Source organism: Camarhynchus parvulus, chromosome 1A (assembly GCF_901933205.1).
Source record: "Camarhynchus parvulus chromosome 1A, STF_HiC, whole genome shotgun sequence".
Classification (NCBI taxonomy): Eukaryota; Metazoa; Chordata; class Aves; order Passeriformes; family Thraupidae; genus Camarhynchus; species Camarhynchus parvulus.
Genome location: NC_044586.1, coordinates 11,535,401 through 11,562,832, shown reverse-complemented (window position 1 = coordinate 11,562,832; position 27,432 = coordinate 11,535,401). Strand labels below are relative to the sequence as shown.

At 40.8% G+C, this 27,432-nt stretch overlaps 1 protein-coding gene across 3 annotated transcripts in view; it reads right to left on the bottom strand.

The window, feature by feature from the left end:
• Positions 1 to 27,432, bottom strand: part of FGD4 (FYVE, RhoGEF and PH domain containing 4) — a 104,332-nt gene that overhangs the window by 45,307 nt on the left and 31,593 nt on the right. For 2 of the 3 annotated variants that reach the window (XM_030960029.1, XM_030960030.1), the window contains exon 1: positions 10,224 to 10,544. The exons of the other annotated variant lie outside the window; for it this stretch is intronic. In XM_030960029.1, coding sequence (XP_030815889.1) covers positions 10,224 to 10,239 — 16 coding nt within the window. In that variant the 5' untranslated portion in view covers positions 10,240 to 10,544. Of the gene's footprint in view, positions 1 to 10,223; positions 10,545 to 27,432 lie in introns of those variants that run through there. 3 annotated transcript variants of the gene reach the window in all.

Below are 27,432 nucleotides of genomic sequence, written 5' to 3'. Positions count from 1 at the left end.
TCTCAAGGTTTAAGTAAGCAGTAACACAGTTTGCCTTTTCAAAATATAGTTGTTGCCCCTTAAACACAATGTAAAATCCCATTAGATATGCAAAAATGCAGACATGCTGCAAAAACCTGCACCTTTTACTGGGCTGAAGTAGAACCCCATCATGATTAATTCTGACCTGATTAAAGAAACACTTGTGCACTTCTGCTACTCTCATGAATTATAAAAACTGAGAAATTTTACCTGAAGTCAGAAATGCCAGCATGACCAAATACTACCAGCCACTTGCTGTGTTGACTGGTACATGATTAAACCCCCCCTCTTACAATCAGGAATAATTAAATACACTGAAGAGGAGATAAAGGTGGGGAAAGATTTAAGAAGTGTAAGGGAGAAAGAGGTAATAATAGCTAATAGAAAAGAGAAATAAACAGGGCAAATTTGATAAGCACTTAATTACTTTGCTTATCATCTGCAAGGAAATGAGAAGCTAGAATGCTTGCAAACATGCTTGCATCTGCAAGTATGTTTGAAGCTAGGTGATGCATTATGTATTTTTTTCAGGGAATTTTAATTAGAAATAACTTGGATCCATGAACATTTAGACAAACAGCCAGCCAGCTTGAAGTGCCAGTAAGATTAAAAAATGGCCTATTTATATTCAGGAAGATTACACTAATGTCTTAGTATTTGATGGGTCCTCCATCAGCAGTTCCATAAGCCAATCTCAAAACCATTAACTCTTCTGTTGTATTTATTTTCATTCCCACTTACAAGAACACAGTGCTTCTCTGCTGCTACAGCACTGTCTAATTTTTACTGTCACTGTGATGCCACCCTTGTTCATGCATTCTGAATGAAAGAAATGCAGTGGTTCTGGATGTAAACAAAATCTATGGGGGAAGTATTAGTCTCTTACGCCAAGAGGCAAAATTAAAGGATCAAAATTACTTCTCTTAAATTACACAGTTATGCATGCCCCATGGGTTAAGTCCCAAGAGCACCTACCCCAAGTGGCTGTGGCTGTTCTACTGCTGGATCTTTTCATGCAACATCAATGTAAAACCTCACCCAAGCCAACCTTGGACGGAAGTGGGTGTTCAGCAAATGGACCCTGCCAAGGCACTGGCTCAGGCACAGCAACCAAACCAGACATTCTCCTGACCAGCTCAGAGGAGTGCTAAGCGGCACTGACACTACCACAGACTACTCAACCCACCCACCTACTCACCAAACACTACAGGAGCTGGCAAGGGCAGAGCAAGAGTAAGCAGCAGCTCCCTGGTCACGAACAAGAAGGCACAAAGCAGCTTCTCACTTACAGCACCACATGTTGAGGCTGAGCCAGACATCCAGTACACGAGGTCACAGATTCTGCACACAGTTGTGTCCAAACCTGCCCTCAAACCTAAGCCTCAAGTAACCTGCTACTTCCCCTTCACAGATTTATCCTTTCTGTGAGGGGAGCTAACATGCTTATACTGCTGAAGCACAGCCAATGCCAGTAACAACTAAGCTCAAATTATCTGAGAATTAGGAGTGTGAAGGAGGAGAGTAGGAAGTCTGGAAGTCAACATTTCTTTCATGAAAAAAAAATCTCCCTTCCTCCAATTCCTATTAAAAGCTATCATTCCAAGTTAATGACACAGTTATGCTCTGATACACCCTCACCTCTCCCACTGCAGTGGTGATAGAATTGTGAATGTTTTCAGCTTCAGAATAGTGCAGAAACCCCACACTGATATTCTGCTCTGGGCAGATGAGCTATAAAGATTAAACATCAGGCCAGCCTTTACTGTGGTGAGCCACTGCTGAAATATTGTAAATAGCTGACAACCAAACACTACAAAAAGAGAAAAAAATAGCTTTTGCTGAAGTCAGGAGGGCTGTCTCACCAAATAAATTAGTTTTCTTCCTGCAAGAAGGTGCTGGCCAGAAAAATAAATGGCAAATAAAAGGCGGTTTAGAATTATATTTGAAAAATGGAATCTTGGCAAAGCACAGGGGGCAGATCAGGTTCTTTTAAAGGATTAGTTCAGATACCTATGCTGACAAAATGCAAAATGTAGGGTTTTTTTCTTGCAGAGCTATTCCCCAGACACAGGCAAAAATATTCTAAGTTTAACAGAAGAAGGTAGACCATTTTCTGTGAGTAAAAAGATCTAAACCGTATAAAACCATAAAACCATATAAAACTATTATTTCTCACTGCATATAAACATTAATAGAATTCCCAAACCAATATTACCTGCCTCTCATAGCATTTTCTGGATGGAGTAAATAAATCTTCAAGTGAATATGATAGATATAAATTGTAGATTGCAAAAAGTACATAAATACTGCTGCTCTTTTAGTTTAATGACCCCTGTGAATGCACTCATAACATGTGACAGTGAAGTTCAACAGGAAACCTTACTGAATTTCAAAATGTCAGATCAAATACTTGCTATATGATACTTGCCAAGAACCAGAAAATATTTAACTTCTTGGTAAATATGGTACCTTACTTAGTAACAGAGAGCAAAGGTTTCCAGACCGTGGTATGCACAACAGTGTGTGAACCACTGGCAACAAATACACAGAGCAGCAACACAGAAGGAAAAGTGAAAGAAACTTCAGCAAGTTTAACTGTGGACAATACCCAAATTATTTTACAAGAAGAAACTATTTCTGAAATAGTTTCATTTTTAGTAAACTGAGGAGGGTTATGCAGAGCATCAGTGACAGAACCCAATACCAAATGTTCCCATATCTACTTGGTCTAAGATGAGACATTACTGCATTGGTTTGATTTGCAGGTATTTAGGAGACTTGCTCATTCCATGCTGCTTTTCCCATGTTTTGCCAAGCATTACAGTTGTTTTGGTTGGAAGAAATCATGCATCTTTCTGATGGCAACTTTCATTTCTAGACTGAAATAGAACTTTCAGTAATTTCTACCAAAAAGATGGAGTTGCTATGGATGACACCACTTTGAAGTAGAATACATATTTATAGTAACAAATTGAAGATTATAAAGTCCAAGCTTTAAGATGAAGTACCAAAATATTAACTAAATAAGATTTATCAGTAATCCCCTGATCTGTCTCAGCATACAGTGAATCACACAAAGCAAGGAACTGAATGGTGAATTCACAGTCACTACAAATGTCCTGCCAATGCTGGCTACAGGAGGCAGACTCAGTGTGCTTCACTCTGTTGTCCTGTCTGGCTGCAATCTTTGTTCTTTTGGCTCTGATAATCATTTCCTTGCAGGCAAACCTGCGCATCTGCTGGGAGTCTTATTAAAATGAGTCAACAATTAATGGGATTATCTTTCAACATTTGTTTCAATTTCAGATTAGCACAATAATATAACATGCACTGCTGATGCTGTTCCAATAAAACAAAACTGTACAGAACTTCAAATGATTGTAATTTGAAAGTAGAAGCTTATATGACTGAGGTCCTCTGCCAAACAACACCATTTCTTCACTGAGGTTTTTATTACTCACCTACACTTGTATCCACTGTGACGATGGTTTTGCTGATGGTGGAATAGTTCATCAGCTATTTAATGAATAATGGGGGTTTCTCGAGTTTACAGAGAAAACAAATGTTCAAACCACATCTCCAGAAACACATGACTGAAGGGAAAGCTCCGAGTGCAAGGAGTTCTGTTCAGAGGAATAAATTACTCCTCTTCCACATACTTAGTTCCTGTATTACAATATGTTCCCTCAAAGCCTTGTTTTCACTTTAGCCTTTGAACACATATTAACAACCACAAAGTCTAGATAGAAAATATGTAATAGTATTCTTTTACTTGTAGAGACTTTTTATGGTTTGTGTTTCATGAAATAATGTCAAACCCTTTCAGTAGATTTGGACAATATTTTTTCTTTGCTTTTATTACGACTCCAAGACTTACAAGTGAATACAGATCCTGACCCTACAGCCAAGTACCATGAACTTCGCGTAGCTAAGAACCACACGATCCAAAGCCACAATACAAGAAAGACAATGGGTACAATGAGAGGCATCAGCTCCATCACTCCAGGAATAGGCAGGGCAAGTTGACCCTGTAGCCCAAGTCAGCTGCCCTGCTGTTACTGTCTCATTTCTGCACCAGGAAACTTCAGGTAATTCCTCCCTCCTTGCCAGCACTGCCTTTTGCCAATGCCATAACTCATGATGGTAACTTTCAGCTGGAGAGCTGCTTCTCACATGACTGCATTTCACAAAGTTTCAGCAATGTCCTGACTACATCTGTCAAACTCTTTCCCCATCATGGTAATGGGAGCACTGGTGAGTTCTGTATCTGGGGAGTACTTCCTCCCCCCCTATCCCATGCTCTCTTTACAGATTCCTTCATGTTTGATGAGGAAGGGCTTGAGCAAGTTTTGTGTGGCTTTCTGGAGTTCGTACTGCATTTTGATTATGAACCCTACCACAAGAAAATATTGACAGGATACGCCTCCTCCACATTTTCCCAGAATTATTTTTTCATTTTAGTTTTCTCCACATGAGGTGAGCTGCATGAGGTGAGCAATATCCACTCAACTATTATTTTATGCAACAATGAAAATTTTCACTAAGTTTTTGTCACCTGCACAGATGGCAATCACTTACTAAGTGCACCGAGCTCCTATTTACTAAACAAGACACCCCATTTGTAAAAACAGATTTACTGACCACAGAAGAATCACTTGTCTGGGCAAGGGTTGTTACACTGAGCCTGGTGGTTTTTTTACTTTATTTGTCGAGTTTTAGGATGATTTATTTTCTTCTTTCTTTTATTATATATCAGATAAACAGCATGGCACCATGTTGGGCAGCCCAATTTAACTTCGTATTAAGGAAGGCACCTGCAATACTGGGGTCAGCTGAAGGGAAAACGCATCTGACTCTCTCATACAAATCAATGGAATAATTCAAGAGGATTCATTAGCATATACTTACCAGGCAAGTGCAGGGATTACTCAGACAGTGACAGAAAGATCTCCCCTTCTATAATTCATAAGCCATTATAAAATATGTGTGCTTAGAGAAATTTCAGCTAACTACAAATTTCCTAATTTTGCACAGTATTCATTGCTTCTGAACGTCTCTAAAAGTCACTGACACTTCAATCTTGTTGTCTGCCCAGTTATCTGAGAAGTTATTTCATCTCGACTCAGAGCTATTTTGGAAACTATCCATATGCTTTGAGACATGAAATCAGCGATTCCTGTAGATAAAAGGACTAAAAGAAAGCATTTTTAGAAACAGGATGCTAAACAAGCCAAAGCAAAAAGCCCCCACAGACCCAAAGGGGAAAAAATAAAGTATCTAATTACAGAAGATTGTAACTGATGTATTATTGCAGAAGATCTGGGCAGAAGCTGTAAAATACAGGCACATTCAAGTAACTTAAAGAAATAAATACATAATATAGTACATCCAAAATGTAGAACAGCCAAAGATCCAGAAAGAAGACAATTCCTCAATACAAGTCAATAAAATTATCACTGATAGATGGAAACTGTTTCCCTGATCCAGCTGCTGAGGCAGTCTGTGTGTCCTGCCAGCATCTGACAGCCCAGGGCTCATCCAGCGGCCAGCTGTCACGGACACAAGTTGTTCCACCCACTCCCCTCCCTCCTCCTGGCTGCCCGCTCCCATCACTTTGTGTGCACCAGTGCTGGCACCCATCTAGCCTCAGGATGTGGTCTGGGAAAGTTAAGCCATCAGAAATGTAACCCTGCCCAAAAAATAAAGCAGCCAGTTCCATGCTTTCATTCACCTTAGATGCTTGGGCAAAGATGCAAATTTATTGATAGGGAAAGGAATACAAGATTATCTTTCCAGAAGCCAGTAGCCACTAGGTAATACTGATTTTATTGAATCATATCTCAGTGTGGCTGGAGAAAACATTAGGGACAGAAAGGGAAAAAATAATAAAAACAAACATCATCTAAAAACGGATGGCTTGAAATATGGTCTAATTATAGAGCAGGCAGCAGGGTATTAACTGCACAATAGCACTACAACAGGCTACCAGGCACTGCTTCCTGTTACATGAAAGGTTACAAGTGAATGTAGACCCGTGAACTTTATGATAAAGAGGAAGGTGGGCATGCAGAGAAGCCCTGGGGCCCCAGCAGTGCAGCACCACGGCCGCTGCCTTTCTCCCCAAGCCCAGCTCCCCCAGGAGCTCCAGCCTCCCTGCCAAGTCATTAACAGCCAACAGATCCCAAACAAGCAGCTCCCAGGGAATGCTCACTGCACCAAACCAGAAACATAAAGAACCCAAAGCTGGACACTTCACAATAATTCAAATGCTTCCTGCTTTTGACCTGGTTGAGGAAAAAAAAGTGAAGAATAGCCACAAAAAGCCTCGTTTAAGTGCATTTAGAGCCTTCCTGTGTAATCATTCAGGAAGGACCTTCCTTGTCCAGTCTCTTTAAAGCCTACCAGAGTAATGCCAGCTTTTACATCGCCTCCTTTCCGTAAGGAACAAGAAACCAATCACCATTTCACAGTAACCCACTGGCTCATGATCATCCTTATGTAAGGAAGCCAAATACAAGTTGCCTGGAATTCAAATGGGAAAAAAATCCCTTAGCCCTTAATTGCCAGAAATTACCTCTCTTTGTACTGTCCAGAGAATTCACTCCAGGTTAACAGACCTGCACGTGAATGCATTTGCCTCTTGAACATTATACAGATTGTAACAGCTTTACACTTCATGCTCTGAACAGGCTGAGAGATTAAAATTGAAAAGTATTCTATTGTTTAGTTCTCTCTCCTCTCTTTTCTAGACCTCCATTCAAAATCTTAAATGTAATTAAAAAAAAATAAAAACAGCAACTGTATGATGAATTTTGAATGTAATTTCTTAAAACTTATAAAAAGCTGGAAAATTCAAACATCTTCTTTCTATGCAAACTTGAAAATTTATCATACTGTTCCACAAAGCTTAATATTCCTATGAGTATTTATCTTTGAGTACGCAAATGGATAGAAAAATGCCACTTAAAAAAAAAAAGTCGTGTAATGTAAAAAATATATTAAGCCCAACTAGAATTCAAGAAGAGAAATAATTTTGAAATGGCTGAAGTTTTGTCCGAAACACCTCGAGGATGTGCAACCTTTCAAAACGCAAATGTTTGAAGGCCCCAGGACAGACCAAAAAAAGGCTGTTCCCACCCAAACTGCAGCTAGCCCAAAGTGAGACAGTCCCCACCAGGATGAGAATTTTCATCCTTTCCATCCCTCCGCATCCCTGGAATTCCCACTGCTCCCTTCTTACCCACCCGAGGGCTCGCTGGGTTTGTCTCCAGGTCAGGGTAAGCCCGCACAGCTCCCGGGCGAGCGGACGCGGCTTTTATACCAGACTTTTGTGCAGTGGGAACAAGCTGAGCTGGCTCTGGGTGAGCCCAAGAGCTCCAGGAAGGGACCTGGCAGCCTCCTGGCAGCAGCTGCCCACTGGATAACTGAGCTGCTCGCAAAACTGCAGCTCAACAGAATGTTGCTGACTCCTATGTAATATTTAGTGCTCTCCTTAGAGCCTCAGCTCTTGGCATCAGTAGAAAGAGCATTGTAATAGTCACTAAAAAAAAGTGGATGGCTTGTATGATGGGGAATAAAGTTTTCCAAAACAGAGAGCAAATAAACTCTATGAAATTACTTGTAAAAATAACATTTGTTTAAGGTTAAGCATTTAATTTCTTTTCTAATACAAGGTTTGGCAATACTCCAATCCCTCTCCACCTCACATGACGTAAACCAGCTGTTGCCTCCCCTTCTTTTTGTTTCCTTTTTTATAGTGGCGGGTCATGACTGCAGGGGTTTTTTCACAGGCAAGCAAGAGTAATCATAATGCATTAAATATCTTATGGCAATGTAAAGGAAAGATTGTTTTTCCTGACCACCTGTCCTTCTCAAGGTCAAGCATTGCCTGTCAAACTGTAAGAAATACACGGGCACTGAAGTTCCAAACTCTCAACACTGAAGAAATTTATTCCTTTGTTTTATAATAATTATAAATCCAGGGCAGAAGGGGAGAGATAGAGGAGAAATGCATAAATATTTTGAATTTTTAGTAAAGACTCAACAAATACTCCGTGTTTACAAGCATTGGTGTAAACCAACAGACATTTTCTGTTTATACAGCACGTATCACGTTAAAGACTAACATAAGACTCAGTGCTACAGGCACAAAGAAAAGCATAATGGTGGCACTAATGAAAACATTGGAGTCCCTGTTGACTTCTGAGTTATGTTATCAATGACCCTTTGAAAAGGCATTGCTTGAAATCAGTTTTTTCCCTTATAGTGAATGCTACTACTAAAAGAATATAAATCTATAAAGTTCAAGTCTTCAAAACCATCAGCACTCCAGGAAAGGTACATTCTACATATTTGTTGTGGCCTTTAGTGCTTGGAAAAACTGCTTTGCCCAGGTACCTGCAGACACTCAACTGCCCAAACTGCCCATGGTGGTAGCAATGAATGAGCTGCTATGTGAATTTATATTTCCTGCAGGTACTGTCCCTCCTTTTGCTCTCTCACCCAGTCCCAACAGTCAGCACTGGAAGGATTTCTTTGTGTTTCAAACTGGAGGCAGCCAATGCTTCAGCAAGAGACTCACTGCTTCCCTGACACTGTTTGTGGGGATCCAGGGATATCTGCCCACTTGATTTAAAACCCACACAGACTGGAATTATTTGCTGTCACCCGTTCTCTGTGCACTGTCTATATCCACAGGTCTCCTACACCTGATAGTATAATTTACGTCACCTTAAATCTTGTAAAAATTTTTTCGTCCATCACATAGTTAATCCTAAAAAAAGCCCAAATGTCACAGCTTCACCACTCTATTTGACCTTCAGACTGCCACTGTTACATGTAAGAATTCTGTAGGCCTAGGCCTTTGCAGACTGAAAGCAAGCCAAAGGGAAAGAGGAAATAGTGGTTATAACACCACATTATCCTTCCTGAAAGATCCATAAGGGTTCCTGTCACATTTACAGGAAAAGCATGCACATTAGCAAACAGCTCTTAAGAGACAGAACAGAGAAAGAAAGTTTCCTATATCCACATGTAAATTCTTCTCTGGAAACAACAAAATGGTATTTAAAGAGTGGGGGGAAAGGTGTGATTCCCATCCTTTTAGTTGATTATTAAATGCTAGAGGGGAAAGGGCAGTTTCAAACTTGCTCATAAAACAGATAAGGAGCCAATTTTTTAAAACAAATGTTCTTTGTACTCCCCTAAAAAAGCAGATGTCCACAAGTACTGAAATCAGGAGGACTGGGTAGAACTATTTGCATACATCTACTCTGAGCTCCTGTAGAAAATCAAACTCACTCTGCCAGTAACTCCCTTCCCTCTTTTTAGCCTCAGAGGGCTTTCCAGAGAGGGAGACTGGCATGCTAAACCCAAACCTTCCATAGATCAGCTTCACCCATCTCTCTGTGAAAAACCTAATTCAGAATATTTGCTGGTTTATATCAAATGTTAGAGTTGGGTATACCTTTTGACTGAACTTATCCCAAGCTGAATTTTTCTCAGAACTGAAAAATGCACTCAGAAGTAAAGCAGTATTTTTAATGGCATTCTTTAAAACTCATTTACAAGCATACAATGGAAAAAATCCAAACCTTTCACTGGATGGTGCAATAAAAGGTGGTTGTTTTTTTTAAATTCTGGAAGCAAATTCTGTACATTAAGTGTAGCATAAGCATCAGTTAAATGGATTATTGCAACATTATAGGTGAAAAGCTGGCTATAAGTCATGAGTGTACACCTACTTCCTAAAACAAGGATATAAATCTTGTGCAGGATATAAATCTCAGAGGTAATGCTTTCTTATAGATATGTCCTATAGAAACCGTACAGCTGTGAACATAGCTCAGTGAATCTGGCAAATGAACCAGGAACTGAAACCACTTACAAACATCAAAAAACAGACTGGCTTTTAAGAAAGTCCTGAGCTGGTGAAAGCAGCAGCAAAACAAGCCCAAAGCAGTGGGGTTATTGCTGTGGCAGATGTATCAGGCAGTCCGTTCAGGAGACTTCAAGCTCATTTACAGCAAATAGAAGGAAAAATCCACCAAAGCATTCCAGCTGTATTGCATCACAAGGCAGCTGATGTTCACCGGTTTATTTTCCTCAGACTAGAAAGTTTAACTCTTGCTGTCTCTGGACACAAACACACCCCAAGCCTTGAAGAGATTGAAGTTTCCCAGAAGCATCCCAGTCAGCCTTACCTGGTTCAGAAGACATTGTTTGCAAACGTAATCCAGTACCACTGCACAAGGAACTGGTTTTGCAGTGGCAATAACCCTACCAGAGCCTCACATTGATCCCATTCACAAGCCCTACAAGTTGCCAGAAAGGAGTTCTCCCCAGATGCTCGGTTTGTGCTCACAGTTCACATGCTGGGGCTCAGTCACACGATGCTCCTCCTCTCGGAGGGCCAGCCTGTGCTGAGGGGAGAGGCGTAAGCAAACCAGTCTGCTCAGAGAAAAGGGTGAAGTCTGTTCACGAGGAAAGAGGAAAAACAAAGAAATCTGCTTATGTAACGTACAAACTGCTGGAGAAAGGAGGAGGAGGAGGAGGAGAAGGAGGGACTGCAGTAAGTTGTTTTGTCTAATACCTCAGCCACTATGAAAGTTTTGTTACTATTCATTGTGTTGCTGTTTGAAACTAAAGCAGCATCAAGGTTAAAGGACAAGTTAGTACATTTTTCTGTTTGGTGCCTTGTTCTCCCTTTATAATGCATGGTGCTCGTGTCAAATCATCCTCTGCATTTCCTAATCTCTCTTTAAATTTATGCCGAGAATTAAGTATATAGGGCACACAGGATAGCAGAGCACTGACCAAAAGAATTGACATTAAAGAATTGTTATGAAAACATTAGTTTATTTTGCACTGATTGAAATTGATTAGAATACTTTAAAATCTATTTTTAAATGTCATAAACTACATATCATGCTCCAGGGCACAATACAAAGATATTAGAGTGAATTATTAACTGAAGAAATACACAGTTTCAAAAAGCAAAAGGATTAACTGGAAAGGGAAGTTACCCCGAGTAACTTTCTTTTATTGTTGAGAACTCCCACACCATGTGATCCCCAGCTGGCACACATTCATTCCAGCAGGAGAAAAACCGTGGGACTTAAATCCAGCCCTGCCAATTCTGATAATATGAATCAGAATATAGCAGCCAGCTGAGATCATTTCCAACCTCTGCACTGGTCCAAACCACAGCTCCCTGCAGCCCCTTCCGTCTCCAGCCGCTCGCAGTCCCCACGCTCACAGCGCTGCAGGGCTGCTTGGAGGGGTGAGCACCAAGGGTTACAGGGAACACACTTGCAAAACAAACCCTGAGAATGTGTTTGTCACTGAGGGGACAGCCCTCTGGGCAGCTAATTGTTTCCTTTCTATTACAGATGTTGTACGGCAGAGGGATATTGCCAAAACCAGCAAAAAAACAACTCTCCTCCAGTTATTTCAACATTCTGGTGCCTTATTCGTCTTGAGATGAGCAGATGCGAGCTCCACAAGTATGGATTTGAAACCTAAATGGAACACATTTTTAGCACCTTGGCCAAGATCTACCAGTTTTCTTTCTGTTTTGAGTCTTTAAACTGCTGAGCTAGGAAGTTGCATTTCCTCATCCCTGATACTCTTAGCAAGTAAGCCCAGGCTCCTTAAAGACACATACAAATTTTATTCACCTGGGTCATCAATGCACCATTAAAATAAAAAATAGCATTAACTGAGTTTCATAATCAGACCAAGAAGATTTCAGTGCATAAGTTATATTTGTATTTTGAAAGTTCACGTGCAGGAGTTCTCAGCTTGCCCCTGTTGCTTGGGCTTGCACATGAAGTGCCTTTATAACAGAACACCTTATTGCTCCAGGAAAGCCTTTGTTGAGTAGGCAATTTTTCTGCTCAGTTTCCCACATTTGGAATAAACCACTTTCCCCAGGAGTCTGGGTTGTCCATCTGCTAGTGAGTGAGGGCTTTGCCAGCCTTTCTTCAGCCAGGTCTACCCTCTCCAACCCAGGAAAACCACTGATAATGCCTGTCATACAAATACCTGCCAGATTTTAAATTCAGATTGGATCAGCAATATAGGTTTCAATATTGACACAAACAATATAGTAGGTTAGAAAACTACAAGACAAATGGCTACAAAAAATTTAAGAAGCAATTATTTTAGATAAGCAGCTACATAAATTGTTACTGACCACTGCAAGCAAAGAGAAGAGAAGAGGGTCCCACAAGTAAAAGCAGGAGCCAGACAAGGAGAGTCACTGGAGCTCTGCTACCACTCAGAAAGAATTTTACACACATGAAGGAAACTGGGCATCCTATTTCACTTCCAGAAGTAGCAACATTTGAAATGGTATAAAGAAGTCACCACTGCCCATTTTTGAAATACGTATTTAACTCCTCCTTAAAAAAAAAAAAAGTAATATATTAATTGTTCCATATCTATTTGATTAGCTAGCAGATAAGGGGATTTGGAAGAGATTAAACTGTTAGAAGGGAAATATCTCATTAACCTATTACCCTATTTCACAAGTGTTCTATGCCCAACTTTGCTTTCTCTAAAAGCAGAAACATGCAAATTGCACAATGCAAGTGTTAGCTGCAAACTCATCAACAAGAGGTGCAGCTATGTCTTCCCTGTCACCACAACACGCCATGAACTTTAAAGAAAAGTTAATTTAAAAATAAGGTTAGTTTTAATAATTTTCTCTAAAAGGCAGATAAAGAGGCACAGAGAACAGCTAGTTAAGTAAAACAAACATTCTCATTAATGTGTCATACAAGTCATACTACTAAGATAAGAAGTTGCCATCTTTTAGTATAATCAGAATAACTACACAGACTAAACACAGTGTGCCCTTTAGTCCTTGCACAGCAGACTAGTTCTACCAAACTATGTTAGTCCAAATCAAAATTATTGGCGCATCCATGACTGCCTCACTCCAATAATTGAAAGTTTTCACAAACACCTCACAATAAATAGAAGGCACTTACTTTTTTTCCACCTCCAAGCACTTGGAATACAAACAAAGGAATACCAGCTTTTTTCAGTACTTTCCCCATTTTGAAGACAAGGGGACTCAAACTGTGTACATAACTCATTTGAATATTCTTAATGTGATGAAGTTGAGAAGGAAGTCACATGAGTACTGTTAGGAAACCTGGAAAGCTGAACTAAGTATTAAACAGCTACGTGAGCAGTGTGTCACTGTGACCCACAACCCCCAAAACCAAACTGGCTCATGTGACAGTGAATCACAGTCCAGCCCCCAGTGTGGCTGTCTTCTGCCTCTCCCCTCCTTCCTGCAGACTCACTTCAGGCACAAAGTGCTTGGAAAGGTTTGCTGTGGATCATGCATCAGAGCGTGATGCACAGTTTGTGTAAGCCGTGATGGAGAGGGATTTTTGTACCAGCCAAAGGATCAGTAACCCACCTGCGCCCTGACACAGAATTCAAAAGGAGAACTCCTGAATTTCAATATGGAAACACCTCCCAACTTTCTTTTCCCATGTGAGAGCTCTACAGACATCTCAGTGAGTCCAAGAGAGGAAGGCCCCTTTCACAGGGCTCCCATAGAGCAGCTGTGGTTGACTCACACTGATGTCCCCTTTCTCTTCTCCATTACACCCCAGCACTTGAAAATCGCAGGATTTGGAGCCTGGCCAGAAATAAAAGCATGTTTTTTCCTCAACACCAAGGAGTTCCTGAGATGCTGTTAAAAGCCCCACTCATGAGCTGGGCAGTAATTGACAGAGGGGTTGGATTTGTGTCCCAGCTATTCTTAGGGAAATGCGATCAGCTATAGGACACCACGCAGCCGTGTCCCAAACTGACCCTCACTTCTGTCAGACCTTCCACATGCTCTCCTTTTCATGACTCATGGCATAGCCTAAAATCAGTAACAAGTGATTTTGTGCAGAAGCCTGGATGGCTTAAGCAAATATATTTTTAAAAACCCCAAAACACACAACTTATTTAAAACTGTCTTGTTAAAGTGCACCCTTCAAGCTTTGCCCAGTGGCATGTAAAGAAGGAAGAAACAGCCATATCACAACTCAGGGTTTGCAGGCATATAATAAATAAAAGGACAGGGGGAAACTTTATATTAAGGAAGTGAGCTCCAGAGATTAGTGATCACCAGAAAAACGAGGAGGGTAAAGTCCACCAGAAGTGGGCTGGGCAAGGAGGATGTTTAGGAATGAGTATTCAGGACTGCTGCAACAAGGAAAAGAAACAATATCTTTAAAAAGATGGGCAGCTAACCCTGAACAAGGTGAGAAATACTAAGAAACACTGGTTCTGCAGCCCAACAGAAACACATTTGTTGAAAGGACATTTTTTTCCCCTCTGAAATTCAGAAAATCAGGACCATCTATCGCTCTCCTCCCTAGCTCTCCTGGTTCACATGTAAGGAGATCGTGACTTCATTATACTGCAAGAAAAGCAATCTCAAGGTAGAAGTGATGAACAATTACCATGCCATAATTAGAAAGTCAATAACAGTATTTTTCCATCCTTTTTTTCTTTCCTTTAGCTCAGCTGTATTATATGTCCCAAAGGGAAAGCCTGTGGTTGTGCTCAAATAACACACAACAGAAGTTCTTAGAGGAAAAGAACTTTTTGTCCTATGATTGCACAGCATTTGTCACTGTCACATCTTGTTTTCTGCCATTTAGTCCAAGAGTAAGAATAATACAAGCAACTACAAAACACTCCAAACAAATAATGAAATGGTTGCAATTTAATGAAATCAGAGAACTATATCAAATATCATTGAGTACCTTCTATTCTATTAGAGTTTACAAAAGGATCTATGGTAATTTTGTGTTTTACACTAACCATATAAAGCTGGGTTTCTGTAACTTAAAGTACCTTCCATACTTGAAAAAAAAACAAACCAAAAAACCTAAAATCCAGGAATCTGTGCTTTTTTTGTCAATTAATCTTGTTCAGTAAAGATCAGCAATTGTTAAAGGATTTCTAGTATTAGACATGGAAAGTGGTCAAAGGGTATGTCTCCAACAACTGGGTGTGATTTACCAATTCTTCTGTTTAAAAAAATAGTTTAACAGATTTTTTTTTCTAAAATCTCCTTTCTATATATACAAATAATAAATATATATCCTGCAAAATCATGTTGTGATTTAGGGAAGCAGACTCATTTTCCAGTTAATGCAGCTTTTGGTCACACACAGACACACAAAGCACGTGTGCATCCCACAAAAAAAGCCATGACATAATCCAGGAAGACCACCACAGAGAAGTATCATTAGATTCAGCAGTACAGTGAAAGGCTGAACTCCTAACTTTAAAATTACATCTTACATATTAAAAATCCAAACAGATTCACAAAATAAGCAGATCAGATTGCAGGGACTGTGATTTCACTTCCATATAAAAATCAAATCAGGGCAGTGCTAGATACTAAAAATAAAGTACCAATTATTCTTGGTTTGAGTTAATAAAACCTGCATGGAGGGTTCACAAGAAACAGCAGAGTAGAATGCATTGATACTCTTCTGGGCTAGGTAAGACTACACAAAATATGATTGGGGGAAAAAAGTGATTGAAAAATCAGTCAAACATTCTTTATCTGACAAGAAGCAGTAGGAAATGCTTGGGTAATTCACTGCAGAAGGCAACAAACACACAAGCCCCATGGCTTACAGCATCAGTTTATGGATCACCTATGTCATTTGTGCTACTGTATTTTAGCAGATGCTGAAAGCCATATTCATCATGAAGTTATTTAGTCTTTCCCTGAATCCCATTTACATTTTTTAAACAGAATATGTGACAGTGCAGGCATTTTTAACCGATTCCACCTCAGCTCTGACTCCATGCCTTCTGAGGAGGAGAAACTTGAAAGCACAAGACGTTTTCCCTTTCACCTTCCTCCATCCTCTCTGTCACACTACAAAAAGTATCAGATGAGCTTTCTCCAGAACAGGTCAGTTCCTAAAAATCACAGAAGCATAGAATGATTTGGATGGAGACCATTCAGTCCAGCCCTCCTGCATGGGCAAGGACATCTTTCACCAGACCAGGACAAAAAAATGTCACTATCTGTTCACAATTCTTTCCTTCAGCCTCAAATATATCTACAGCTGTAGTCTTCTTACTTTGTCCTGCTAGGGCCAATATAATCTAGTATTTACAGGACAGTCAGCAAATTGGACCCGTCTTTGCAGGGTTTTTTCTGCCCTGCCATTAATACATAGAGCTGATTTTTTTTCCAGTCCATCCAGGCTTGTGTACCTCAACTGTCCAGAGAAAAGTGATCAAAAGGAATTCAACAAACAAATTTGATTCAAAAAGGAGAGGTAAAAATACAGACAGTGGTGACAAATAAGAGGATGTAGAAGTGTATTTCAGCTTTTGGAGCAGTAAAGGTCAAAGATCAGAGAGAGCTGCAACTGTTTTTACATAGTGAAGTTGTGCTGATAGTTAAACATAGCCTTTGAGACCACATCCTCACTAATGAAACTGTAATTTCCTTTAAATTATTGCCATCCACACACCAGACCTCATCAGCCAGACAGTAATGACTTTTCATCATTTATTTCAACACAAGAAAAATCAATAAGCTTTCCCCCCCAGTTCCTTTACTGCTATCTCTGGACTCTAGAAAGCCAGAATCAAAGATGCCAGCTATAAAACAGACACAGCCAGGTTTCATTGCTGCCTTTCTTATGGAAAGAAATTCTAAACCACCACCCGATTTTGTGATAAACGGGATTAAAGCAATGCAAAAAAAATCTTAATCCATTAAAACATGATGAACAGACTAGAGTATCAAAGAGCACTAAGTAGATCACATTGGATTGAGAAGCTTTTCTCTCTCATCATGACTCTGTCCTGGACATTGTTTTGCACTGAAAATGTTTAGTATCAGATTGAGGGAATATCGCACTTCTGCTCATCCAAGCTGAGGACACTCCATGGAAGACACACATACACAAAAAAAAACACCTCAGCTGCCAATTGAAGTTTTGGTCCTGTGTTAAGCAGCAATTAACAAAGCATTCTACAGTTTTCAGAATTTTTCAACAGTGGGAAAATTTGGGAATATTTGGAATATTTTCAGGCAAACCAGAGAAACACCAGGAATAAGACCAGTAAAATCAGTGACAAACTTGGGAAATTCAATTTAGAAAGACTGTATTTTAAAATCAATCAAATCAGCTTTATAAACACATACACACAAACACAAATATTCAGTCTCTTATGATGTAACCAGGCCACAGCTTGCAGAGCAAGTGGGCAAAATTCGTGGGCAAGGCTCTTCATCTACACTGTTCCAGACTAAGATTTTAAAATGAGCATTCCCCCAAAATAACAGGATGCTAGCAGACAACAGAGGGGTGCAGCATTGCTGACCTCACTGAGGGCAAACAGTGCTCACACTGCTAACTGTGAGTATGTCATCGTATTGGATTTTAGCTGTTGTGTTTCAGTTCTCAGGCAAAGCTCTGATTCCATCACTGAGCCTTTGAATTTATTTTGACTTTTAGCAGCTATCTTTGAGAGTGTTTGTAGCAGCTTCCACAGTTGAAACTGACTTACACACAGAAATCTTGACAAGCCAAGGGACTAAAACACTTGCCAGTCACATTCTAGTGGGTGGCCAAGTCATAACAGCAACATAAGGCTCCAAGCAATGGCGTGAACAAGAGCTACTGAAGAGAACAGACATCAAAATTAGTCTTGGAAACTGCTGTGACACATAGAGCTGCCAGAGAACTATTTCAGCTGTAGAGAAAAGTGGCACAGGATCTTTAAAGAAAGGCAACAGGTAATCTTACATAACCTGTGAAGCCTTTCAATGTTTTACAGAGCTGAACAATACTCAGCCACACTGAACAAGTAAAATGAGCATAAATTATTTCTTCTCTGTCTCAATCTCAATGTAACTGCTGCAAGCATGGTATGGGAAGCCAAAAAACTATTTTGAATCACAAAAAGCCACGTCATTCTTTCACTCATCTTCCTGATCATCAGTGACCTCCTTAAGAAATGGAGGAGAATAAAAAAAAAATAAATATTGGCTTGTGTAGAAAATAGGACAGCAGTGTAGGAGAACACAAAGGATGCTGATACTGAGGAGGAGATAAGATGAAGAAAAATTCCAGGTGAGAAGTTCAGGCCCTACCCTGCAGGAATGACTCAGTAAAGAATCAAGATGTTCTTTAAAGTATTATTACAATCTCTTGCATTAATTTTCCCTCTTCTACTCGAACAGCAGCTATGTTCAACACCTCTCCAGGAAATACACCACACCACCCACGGCACTACTTCATGGCTTCAAAACAAATCCCTTGGCTGTAGAAAAGTCTGCAGTTCAGGTCTTCTGCAGCCTCCATCCCCAGGTCATGAGCCTTTGCTGAAAAGGTTTGCATAAATCTTTGTTTCAATCCTAGCTAAAATTTTTTTAAAATATACTTAGAACTATAAAACACACCAACACTTAATTGAACAGGTGAACATGGATTTTTTTTTGGTTTTTGGTAAGTGTTGCTACAAGTAGAAGTGGAACAGACAAGTTACAACACTGTTTAATATCAGGGTTAGCTGCACCCACACCCTTTCCATGAAGGTAAAGTGTATCTGTGGTTGTGAGAAAACCACAGCCGAAAAGTACAATCTGAAGAAGGCACAAGCCAGAAAATGTCTACAGATAGGAAAGAAGAACTACACAAAAACTTGCCATGAAGGTTCCTCCAAAGATCAGCAGCTGGAAAAGCACTTCGACTTGAAAAAGCACTTCTGCTAGCCATCTGTCAGGACTAGAGGGCTATTCTCCCCTCAATTCAAAATCTGGCTGCCCTGGGTTACCATTCATCTGAAGCACTGAAGACTGGCTTGAGCCCAGAAAGCATCATCCTGAGAGCAGAATTCATGTCTCAAAGTGCCTGCTCGAGTTTTCTGCTGACAGGGATCTCATGGCACTGGCAATGAGTTCAATCTTTCTTGCTCAGTTTTTGAAGCACAGTGTAACACTGACTTCTCATCATTTAGCAGAGTTTAAAGTTCTCTTTAAAGTTTGTTTCCCATAGCCATAAGAGTCTGTGATTTGCAGTATGCCAGAAGAAAAGCCTGCTGATCATCTAAACGGCAGGTAAATTACAAGGCTACCTGTGACTGAGGGTGGCAGAGGGGAAATCCTACACAAAAACCCCTCAGTGACCAAATGGCTCCTTCCAGTCCGGAGCTCCACATTCCCAAATGCACTCAAGGACTCACTTTGCTGAGATATTCATCAAAAAGTAAACCATTCCCATGGCTCTTTTAAGTCCAAGTAGTATTTTTATACCTAAAATGAACAGCTAATTATATAGTAAAATCAACTGGATGAACTGGGGAAAAAAAAATCCCCTTCAAGATATTCTGTTGCTGGCAGTCATTTCTTCCCATCCTGTTCTTCTTCCAACTTTGAATAACAATTACTTGGGAGGAATATTTTCTGAAACTATTTGCACAACACCTCTGAGTCTTCAGGTTCTTCAGTTAGACACCTTAATGAGGTGGAAGCACAAGGAAGGACAGAAGTTCTTCTGTACTAAATGCAAGCCCCTCTGGAAAAGACTAAAAAGACCTACCACAATTCACAGAAATAATTCATCTGCCAGTCTCTCCCATTTAGTTACCATGTCACTGCAGAGGTTTAGGATGGTGATCAGCTTTAGAACAAATTCAACCAATTTGATGCTTTCTAAAATCTGGTACAGTGCTTTCCAGCATCGTGGGAAAAAGAAGTGTTAATGCCTGAATTTTGACCCCACCCAGAGAAAGCATAAAAAGGCAGCAGCGATTTTAAGTGACTAAGGCCCAGCAAACACACCAACAGCAGCAGTGCCTGTGTCAGCAGGTTTATCCTCCCACATCCAGAGGCTGGAGAGCTCCTTTATTCCATGGAACTTGCAAAGAGAACAGTTTGTAAACAGGCACCAGGACTTTCCAAAACAGCTGGCCCTTCAGAGGGAGCTGCAGGCTTTAACCTTGAAACAGCCCTGCTGCTGTAAGGAGACAGTCAGGAGCCTGAGCTTTTCTGGTTTTTTGTTTTAAGGTTCACTATACACGAGTAAATGGCAAAAACAAAGCGCATTGAAAATGAAGCAATGTTTAAAACCTCCACCAAGCAGCAGCCCGAAAACAATGTATAAATAAACCCAAGTCATGTCAAGCAGCATTCCACAGTCATGTGTCAAGTCAAAAGCAGAAAGACTTGTCTGTTTGAAGCAAACAATTGTGATCGTTTATGCACAAGCCACTTTCCTATATATTGACTCAGGGTTTTACCATTTAATGACAAGTTTCCTGAAAGCTTAGTGAGCACAGACACTATAAACAAGATTATTATGAGCTCATTATATACTAGGTTGCATTTCTAGACACTATTTAGTTGAGTGCTCACTCAAAATGTCCTTTTATTGTGAGATGATGTACCTAAGTTTAGCTTACCCACTTAAAATTACCCCAACCAAATCACTGCTCAGTATGACCCATCGTCTCTGCTGGCCCCCAAAGCCTGTATTTTAGACTAAATCTCCTTCAAGAGATCATGCAGCAGATTACATTGACAATCATTTATTTGCATTAAGCATAAACATCAGAGCCACTTGTAATAACCTACCTAAGACTAAAAACAAAAAAAAAAAAGCCCTTAAACAAAAACATCATTAGTTTCCACCAGACATTTAACAGTTCCTCTCTTACATGGAAATGGGATGTCTACTATGAAAGGCCAGATGCTCAAATGGATTAAACAGTGTCTAGCCTTTAAATCCTGCATCCACAAATCAACACTGACCTAGTGACCTAAAGTAATATTTAATAATAAAAAAAGTATCCAACAGACACATATAGACCAATCAAGACAGAAATGTAAAAAAAAAAAAAATTGTTTGTCTAAGACTGTTTGGACATTTACGTGGTGCTCATGAGAATATAAGAGCCGAAGAGCACAGAATGTGCAGTCCCCTATTTATCCTTGACACAGGTTTAGCAGAGGCAGTGGGAAAACAGGCTCCTCAGCACAGCCCCAGTTTGCAATCAGGAGAAATCACCTCTGGAAAGGGTACCCAAGCCATTACCTTCCTGCCCTCAGGATTGTTGCTGTCTCTGAAGGCTTGCCAGCGAGACAGTAATTCACAGGCAGTGATAGTGAATCCTGTGGGCAGCAGCTGCCCTCCTGGAAACAGAGCAGGGAAGAGAAACACATCCCACAGCTGCATAACCTTGGGAGGGTTGCCCTTCACTCCAGGCAGGTCCAGGATAACACCTGAAGGGTGAAAGTCTGATCTCTTTCCAAGCACAAAAGCCAATCTGCACCCTTCCTCCTGACAATGCAATTACAGACTTGGCACTTGCACGTGTGAACAAGTCCACTGCAGCCCATTAAGAGCAAGTTTTGCATAAATTATCAACTTCAAAGGCAATGCAATATTTAAATTCTGGGGAAGGAAAGGAATTTTTAAAAAGGGTTTTTTTTTTTTTAATTACAAGTTGATACAGCTTTTATTAAGGGTGCTCACCCAGTTCCACCAACATGAGAGCGTTACATGATGCCTGAAAGGACTTCAGGCACATAAACCTGCCTCCCACATGCACAAGGAAAGCTCGTTCACCACAAACAGTTAAAGTACTCAAAGAAATAAAAACCCTCTCAACCTCCCACACACACTTTTGTTAGGCACCAAGACTTGAAAAGCATCTTGTAGGTTAAAAATTTATCTTAGTCAAATATGTTGCAATCGTGACTTATTAACTCTATCAGTAACTTTCCATCCAGTCTCCAATGCCCTGACATTTTCAGTGCTTAAAAGCAGAGGACAGAGAGGTTGAATTAGCACTGACACAGTTTTAATTAACAGCCTCTAGTAGTGTTCTCTGCTGCACCAAATAAAAATGGCAGTTCTGGCAAGAGGGATGCAGCATAAGACCTTTATTTGAAAAGGGAAAGCCCATATGTGACTAAAACCGTCTGCTGAAACAACATTTTGCATTTTTGGGAGGTGAAATTTTCACATCCCTCATTTTAGTCAGCAATTTGAGTTGCAGTAAAATGTTCACCATGCAGATATTAGGGAAAAAATTAATACTCCTATCTCCTGCAACACAGCAAAAAAAACTATTTTATAGGACAAGAAAACCTTACAAGGATATACCTTTAATTTTATTTTCTCCTTCATCTTAAATCCTGCCATCAAAACAGTGACAATATTTGCAAAGAATCCCAAAAACTCATGTCAAGTCTTTATACAACTAAGCCCTATAAGAGAAACAGCCCAAAATGTTTGGTCAGTTGGTGAGTTAGAAAGAGGGAGAGAGGGTGGGAACGAGGAGTGGAAAACCTGCTCCTGCATTCTGCCTCCCTCACGCTGCTTCCTTGGGCAAACTGCATAAAACACCCTGAACATCCATTGTATCACCAGCTCTGCTCCAACATTTCCCCCTCGTCTCACCCTTCGTGCCAGTGGGAAAACCAAATACGTATCACATCCAAAAAGAAATCACTCAGACAAAAAGCAAGCAGCGTGAAAAGACACGTAAATCAAACAGACCTTGGCAGCAAACAGCATTTCATAAAGATGAGAGGTATGGATTGCTCCATTTGTGTCAGTTCGGCCAGTTATTGTTCTGACTTACTACTTTAACTACCCCAGATTAAACTGCTTGAACTGCAGCAGACAAACGAAGATCCTTAAAACACAATCCCCCCACACCCTCCTAACAATAAGCATTATTTCCGTGGCGCTGCCATCCTCAAATCTTAAAGCTACTACCTCAATTATAAATTACATACACCCAAAATGAATTTAGCACCGACCTTGCAAAAAGCTCGCTCCTCTTGGCTAGAAATCATTAACAGTTTTTGGTAAAAATCCTTTTATGTGCTCCTCCAGCTAGCTAATTCCAGCCTTCCATTAACGCACTCCATTGCAGATAATTGCCGGCAGCACACGCTCCCCTGCTTTTGCTGGTTCCCAACGCAGCGAGGATAATCACATTCCAGCAGGGAGCGAACAGATGGCAGCCTCCATGGTAACCAGTCCTCCCCAGCCAGTGCTGGAGCTGGGAGACTCCCGGGGACCGGGGCAACAAGCGCTCTTTGTGCTCCAGCCCCGCTAAGCCCGAGCGCAGCCGAGCGGGCTCCGCGGCTCACTGGGCATGCCTGGCAGGTGCCCTGCCTCCGCAGGCGGGCGCCGCACCTGAACAAAGCTGCCCACCGGCTTTCACCTTGGCACTGCCCGGCCCCGCTGTGTGCAGAGGGTGAAACACCCGCTGAGGCGGAGGTGAAGCTGAGCGGGAGCTCTGTTTGCTGTTAAAACGGGAAAATGAGCTGGGAGCTAGTTTTCCCTTGACAAAATGATTTTCTGAAGGCGGGCTTATTTCTCCTGAATGGGTTTGATTTCAGCACGATTGGAAACGTTTGCTGCCTGATCTCTATCTCCCGGACTTTGAAATTGCTCCCCTCAAGACACCCATAATCTATTGCTCAACAAGAATTGCACAGACCCTCTGTTTTGGTCCCAGGGCTTCTGTCAGGCTTATCTGCTCTGCATCAGCCGAGATCGATGCTGATTCAGCAGCAGGCAAAACTGCCCTGTCCCTGCTGCACTGCCAGGAGAGGCGTGTCTGGAAAAGCCTTTTTTTCCATATCAAAGGTGTGCCTGAAACCTCTGCTCTCACCGGGCCAGACCCTGCACAGCTCCACACCTACGGTGAAGGTGTGTGCACCAGCTCAGAGAATTCCCACTGGTGATGTCTGCAGGGAAAAGGGAAGTGGCTTTTCACATCCAGCCGATAATGATCTTCTCTGCAAAATAAAAGAGCTTTGAAAGAACATATTGAGGTTTTAAATACTGATGAGTTGCACAGTCTCAAAATATTTAAGGTTTGAAACACTGAATGTACAATAGCCTTGACTCACACAAAGTTTCTCTGCCTCACTCTCAAAACCACTCAGTGCTTATGACTAATGGTGTGTTAAAAAACTGGGTAATTTTACTTAAAGCTGCACCAAATTTGGACCTCAAGTCCCTGCATGCTAACTTAGGTCTAGCAAACTATTCTTTTGAGGAAGGGGAAATGGTTTCCTTTCTCCTTTAATCTTCTAGCTGGTCCTGCAGAAGAGCTTTAATTCCTCTAAAAGACTGAAAAATCCTGAGCTGGACCCCACCATCACAAAAGCACATCTTCTTCTGCACGTGGTTTCAGGCACAGAGCTCTATGATTTTCTCTCTCCTCCCACCCAAATCTTCAGTTTTCCTCATCCTCGCTGCACAAGGATGTTTATTTTGTTTCACAGCAAGCCCAGTGAAGTTTACATTGGTAGGAGACACCACTGTTAAACTGCTGGTGCATTACCATTGGAAGCCCTTCAGATCCCTGCTGACAGCACAAGAGTATCTGAAATCAACACAAAGTCCCCACCACAGAAAACTGAAGAGGACCCAGATTTCAGAAGGAACTCACAGATCTCACAAGGTTATTGTGGATACTGGTGAAAGGTGTGGGACAAAACCCAGGTCTGCCAACTTGCCCTCCAGGGCTAGTAGACCATTCTGACTCATGCTGCTAATTTCAATCCATTTTCTTCCTCTAAATAAGCAGTGTTTACATCATCAAAAAATACTTAAGCTTATATGGACGCCAAACCTTATTATCCATCAGCAACAGCAGTAAAATAAAGTAAGGAAAAAAACCAGTATCCTATTCAACTTCCCAATTATTAATAATAAAAAAATTTCAGCATTAAAGAATCATGAAAGTCATTTCCTTTTTGCCTCTTAAAAATAAAGACAGTGGCTCAGAAATTAGGTTTGATGTACTTAGAGATTTGGGGTTTAAAAATGGAGCAATTATAATTATTAGCAAAATTACTTCAAAGTTATAGGGATTGAAGTTCAGTTTTGGTCTTTTTTCCATCATGAAAGGGACACCTCCTACAAAACAGTTTTCTAGATTTATGTTAATTCCAACTTTGTATTTAAAAATTAAGTTGTTTACTGAAATATTTTAAGCCATCTTGGTATTGGAAAACCTGTTCCATACACCATAAAAACCCGTAGGCCATCTGTTCTTGAACAAGAACTAGCTGTACTCATTATAGGAGGATTGCTAGCAGAATGAAGGGCAACAGCAGTCAGAATCCATTTCAGCTTCTTACTTGGAATTTCTTTAATTATTAGGTCTGATTTTACAAAGACACAATGGAAAAAAAATCAACTACATGGAGCAGCCATCACACAAGGGAAGGGACAATGGGACACACTACAATCTTTGATAGAAGCAATAGGTAGCATATATGGATCAAAGCTAAAAAAGTATCTTCTGTTCATATGAAAAAAGTTTTATTCAAGCTCCTTGAAAGGGACAGAGGAAAACAGCACATCCAAAATGATTCTGTGGAGGGGTGGACAAAGAAAAGAAAATTTAGTCATCTCTCCTTCTTGTTTGGCTCAGAGACAGAAGTTTAGGAATAAACTGGTTTTAGCTGGAAGACATGAATGGGAAATAAAGAACATATTGACATCCGGTGTCCTGAACTAATTCCATTGTAAGGATTGTCTTTCACAACAATGGCACCATGTGCTTCAGCTTTTCCAGTCCCAGCTGCTATCTGACAGACCAAGGTTTTGCCATTTTATTCAGGTTGATGAAGTCTGAAACTAAGCTTTAGAAATGTATGTTTTTCAAATTGGATAGGGGGTGGGGTGTGCCTTTTTGGTAATGACCACTTAAAAATCTATTTGCCCAAAACAAGTTATGTGAGTTTAGAACGAGATACATAGACAGCAGTTAGTCACCATTGTCTGCATATGATTTGAAAGCTTTAACTAAAACCAACCACAGCATCTAAATAAGTGACATGTCAGGCCCCCCACACACATGGTTTCAAGTTTTTGCCCATTTGTTACACCATTTTTTAGAGTTCTACTGAAACAGGCTTGTAATTCCTGACAGTTGCAACATTTACTGCCAGACAAAGTAAAACAATACAACATGGATCTGCTCTGTTATAGTATCACCTTTGCTTCTACAGAGAAATCAACTTCAATATAAATATAGACTCATAGAACTGTTTGTGTTGGAAAAGACCTCCAAGATCATGGAGTTCAGCTGTTAACCCAGCATCACTGTATTCTCCACTAAACCAGTGTCATATACACACATTTTTTTTAACTCTTCCAGGGATGGTGATTCCAAGCACTTCCCTGAGCAGCCTGTTCCAATGCTTGATAACCCTGTCAGTGAAGAATTTTTACCTAAAATCCAATTTAAACCACCCCTGGTGCAAACTGAAGGACAGTCACTTGTTACCTGGGAGAAGAGCCTGACCCCACCTTGCTATAACCTTTCAGGGAGTTTTAAAGAGTGATAAGGTCCCTCCAGAGCCTCCTTTTCTCCAGCCCAAACACCCCCAGCTCCCTCAGCTGCTCCTCACAGGATCTGTGCTCCAGACCCTCCCCCAGCCCCACTGCCCTTCTCTGGACACATTCCAGCACCTCCATGTCTTCCTCATAGTGAGAGGCCCAGAACTGAACACAGAATTTGAGGTACAGCTCCATCAGTGCCAGGCACAGAAGCACAAAATGGTCATGTGTTCATTTAGCTCCAAATCATCCAGTACTGAAGAAGTGCCCCTCAAGGGAAACGGGATGTCTACATTTTTAAGAGCATTAAAAAATACATCTATTCTCATAAGCAAGCACAAAGGCTCTGAAGATGGAAAAGGAGACCTCAGGCTGCACTCCTGTTACTTCCCCAGCCATTTCAAGCTCCTCAGTGCCACAAGAAACAAGACGATGGCATTTATTTTTCTTTCACAGGGTGCCCTGAGATGTGTGCTGGGCTTGGAAAAAAGGGCAGCTGTTTTGCTTTTGTTCTGACAGGCAGTGTTTGATTCACATGATGTCAGTGTTCCAGGTGCTGAACCTTTCCCTTCCAAAGTGCCACGGTGTACAGAAGGGGATTTGCAGCAGAGAGAGGAGCCATCTCCTTCTCTCCTCCTCAGTGACACTGCCTCCATGCCCTGCAGCCATCCTTCCTCCAGTGTTACAACAGCTGTGCCTGTGCATGCCTATTTTTGGCAGCTATCACTAAAGGACAACAAAGGAACAGGGATAGAAGTTTTACTAGGCCATCTTAGTGATCTCTTTGGTCCACAAGCCTGGAAGTTATCCTTCCCTCTTAGGCAGTTCTCCAGAATAACTTTCCAGTTACAGAAATATAAGAAACAAGACTTTTACTGTTATGTCTCCAAAGATAGTTATTTTCAGATCAGGCAGGGCACCAGCCTGATACACTGGAACACATTGTGTAAACTGGAATTGCTTTCATTTCCAAGCAGTTTATGGTACCTTTCCCACTGAGCTGTATCAGTACTGCCTTCAAGTTAGTAAT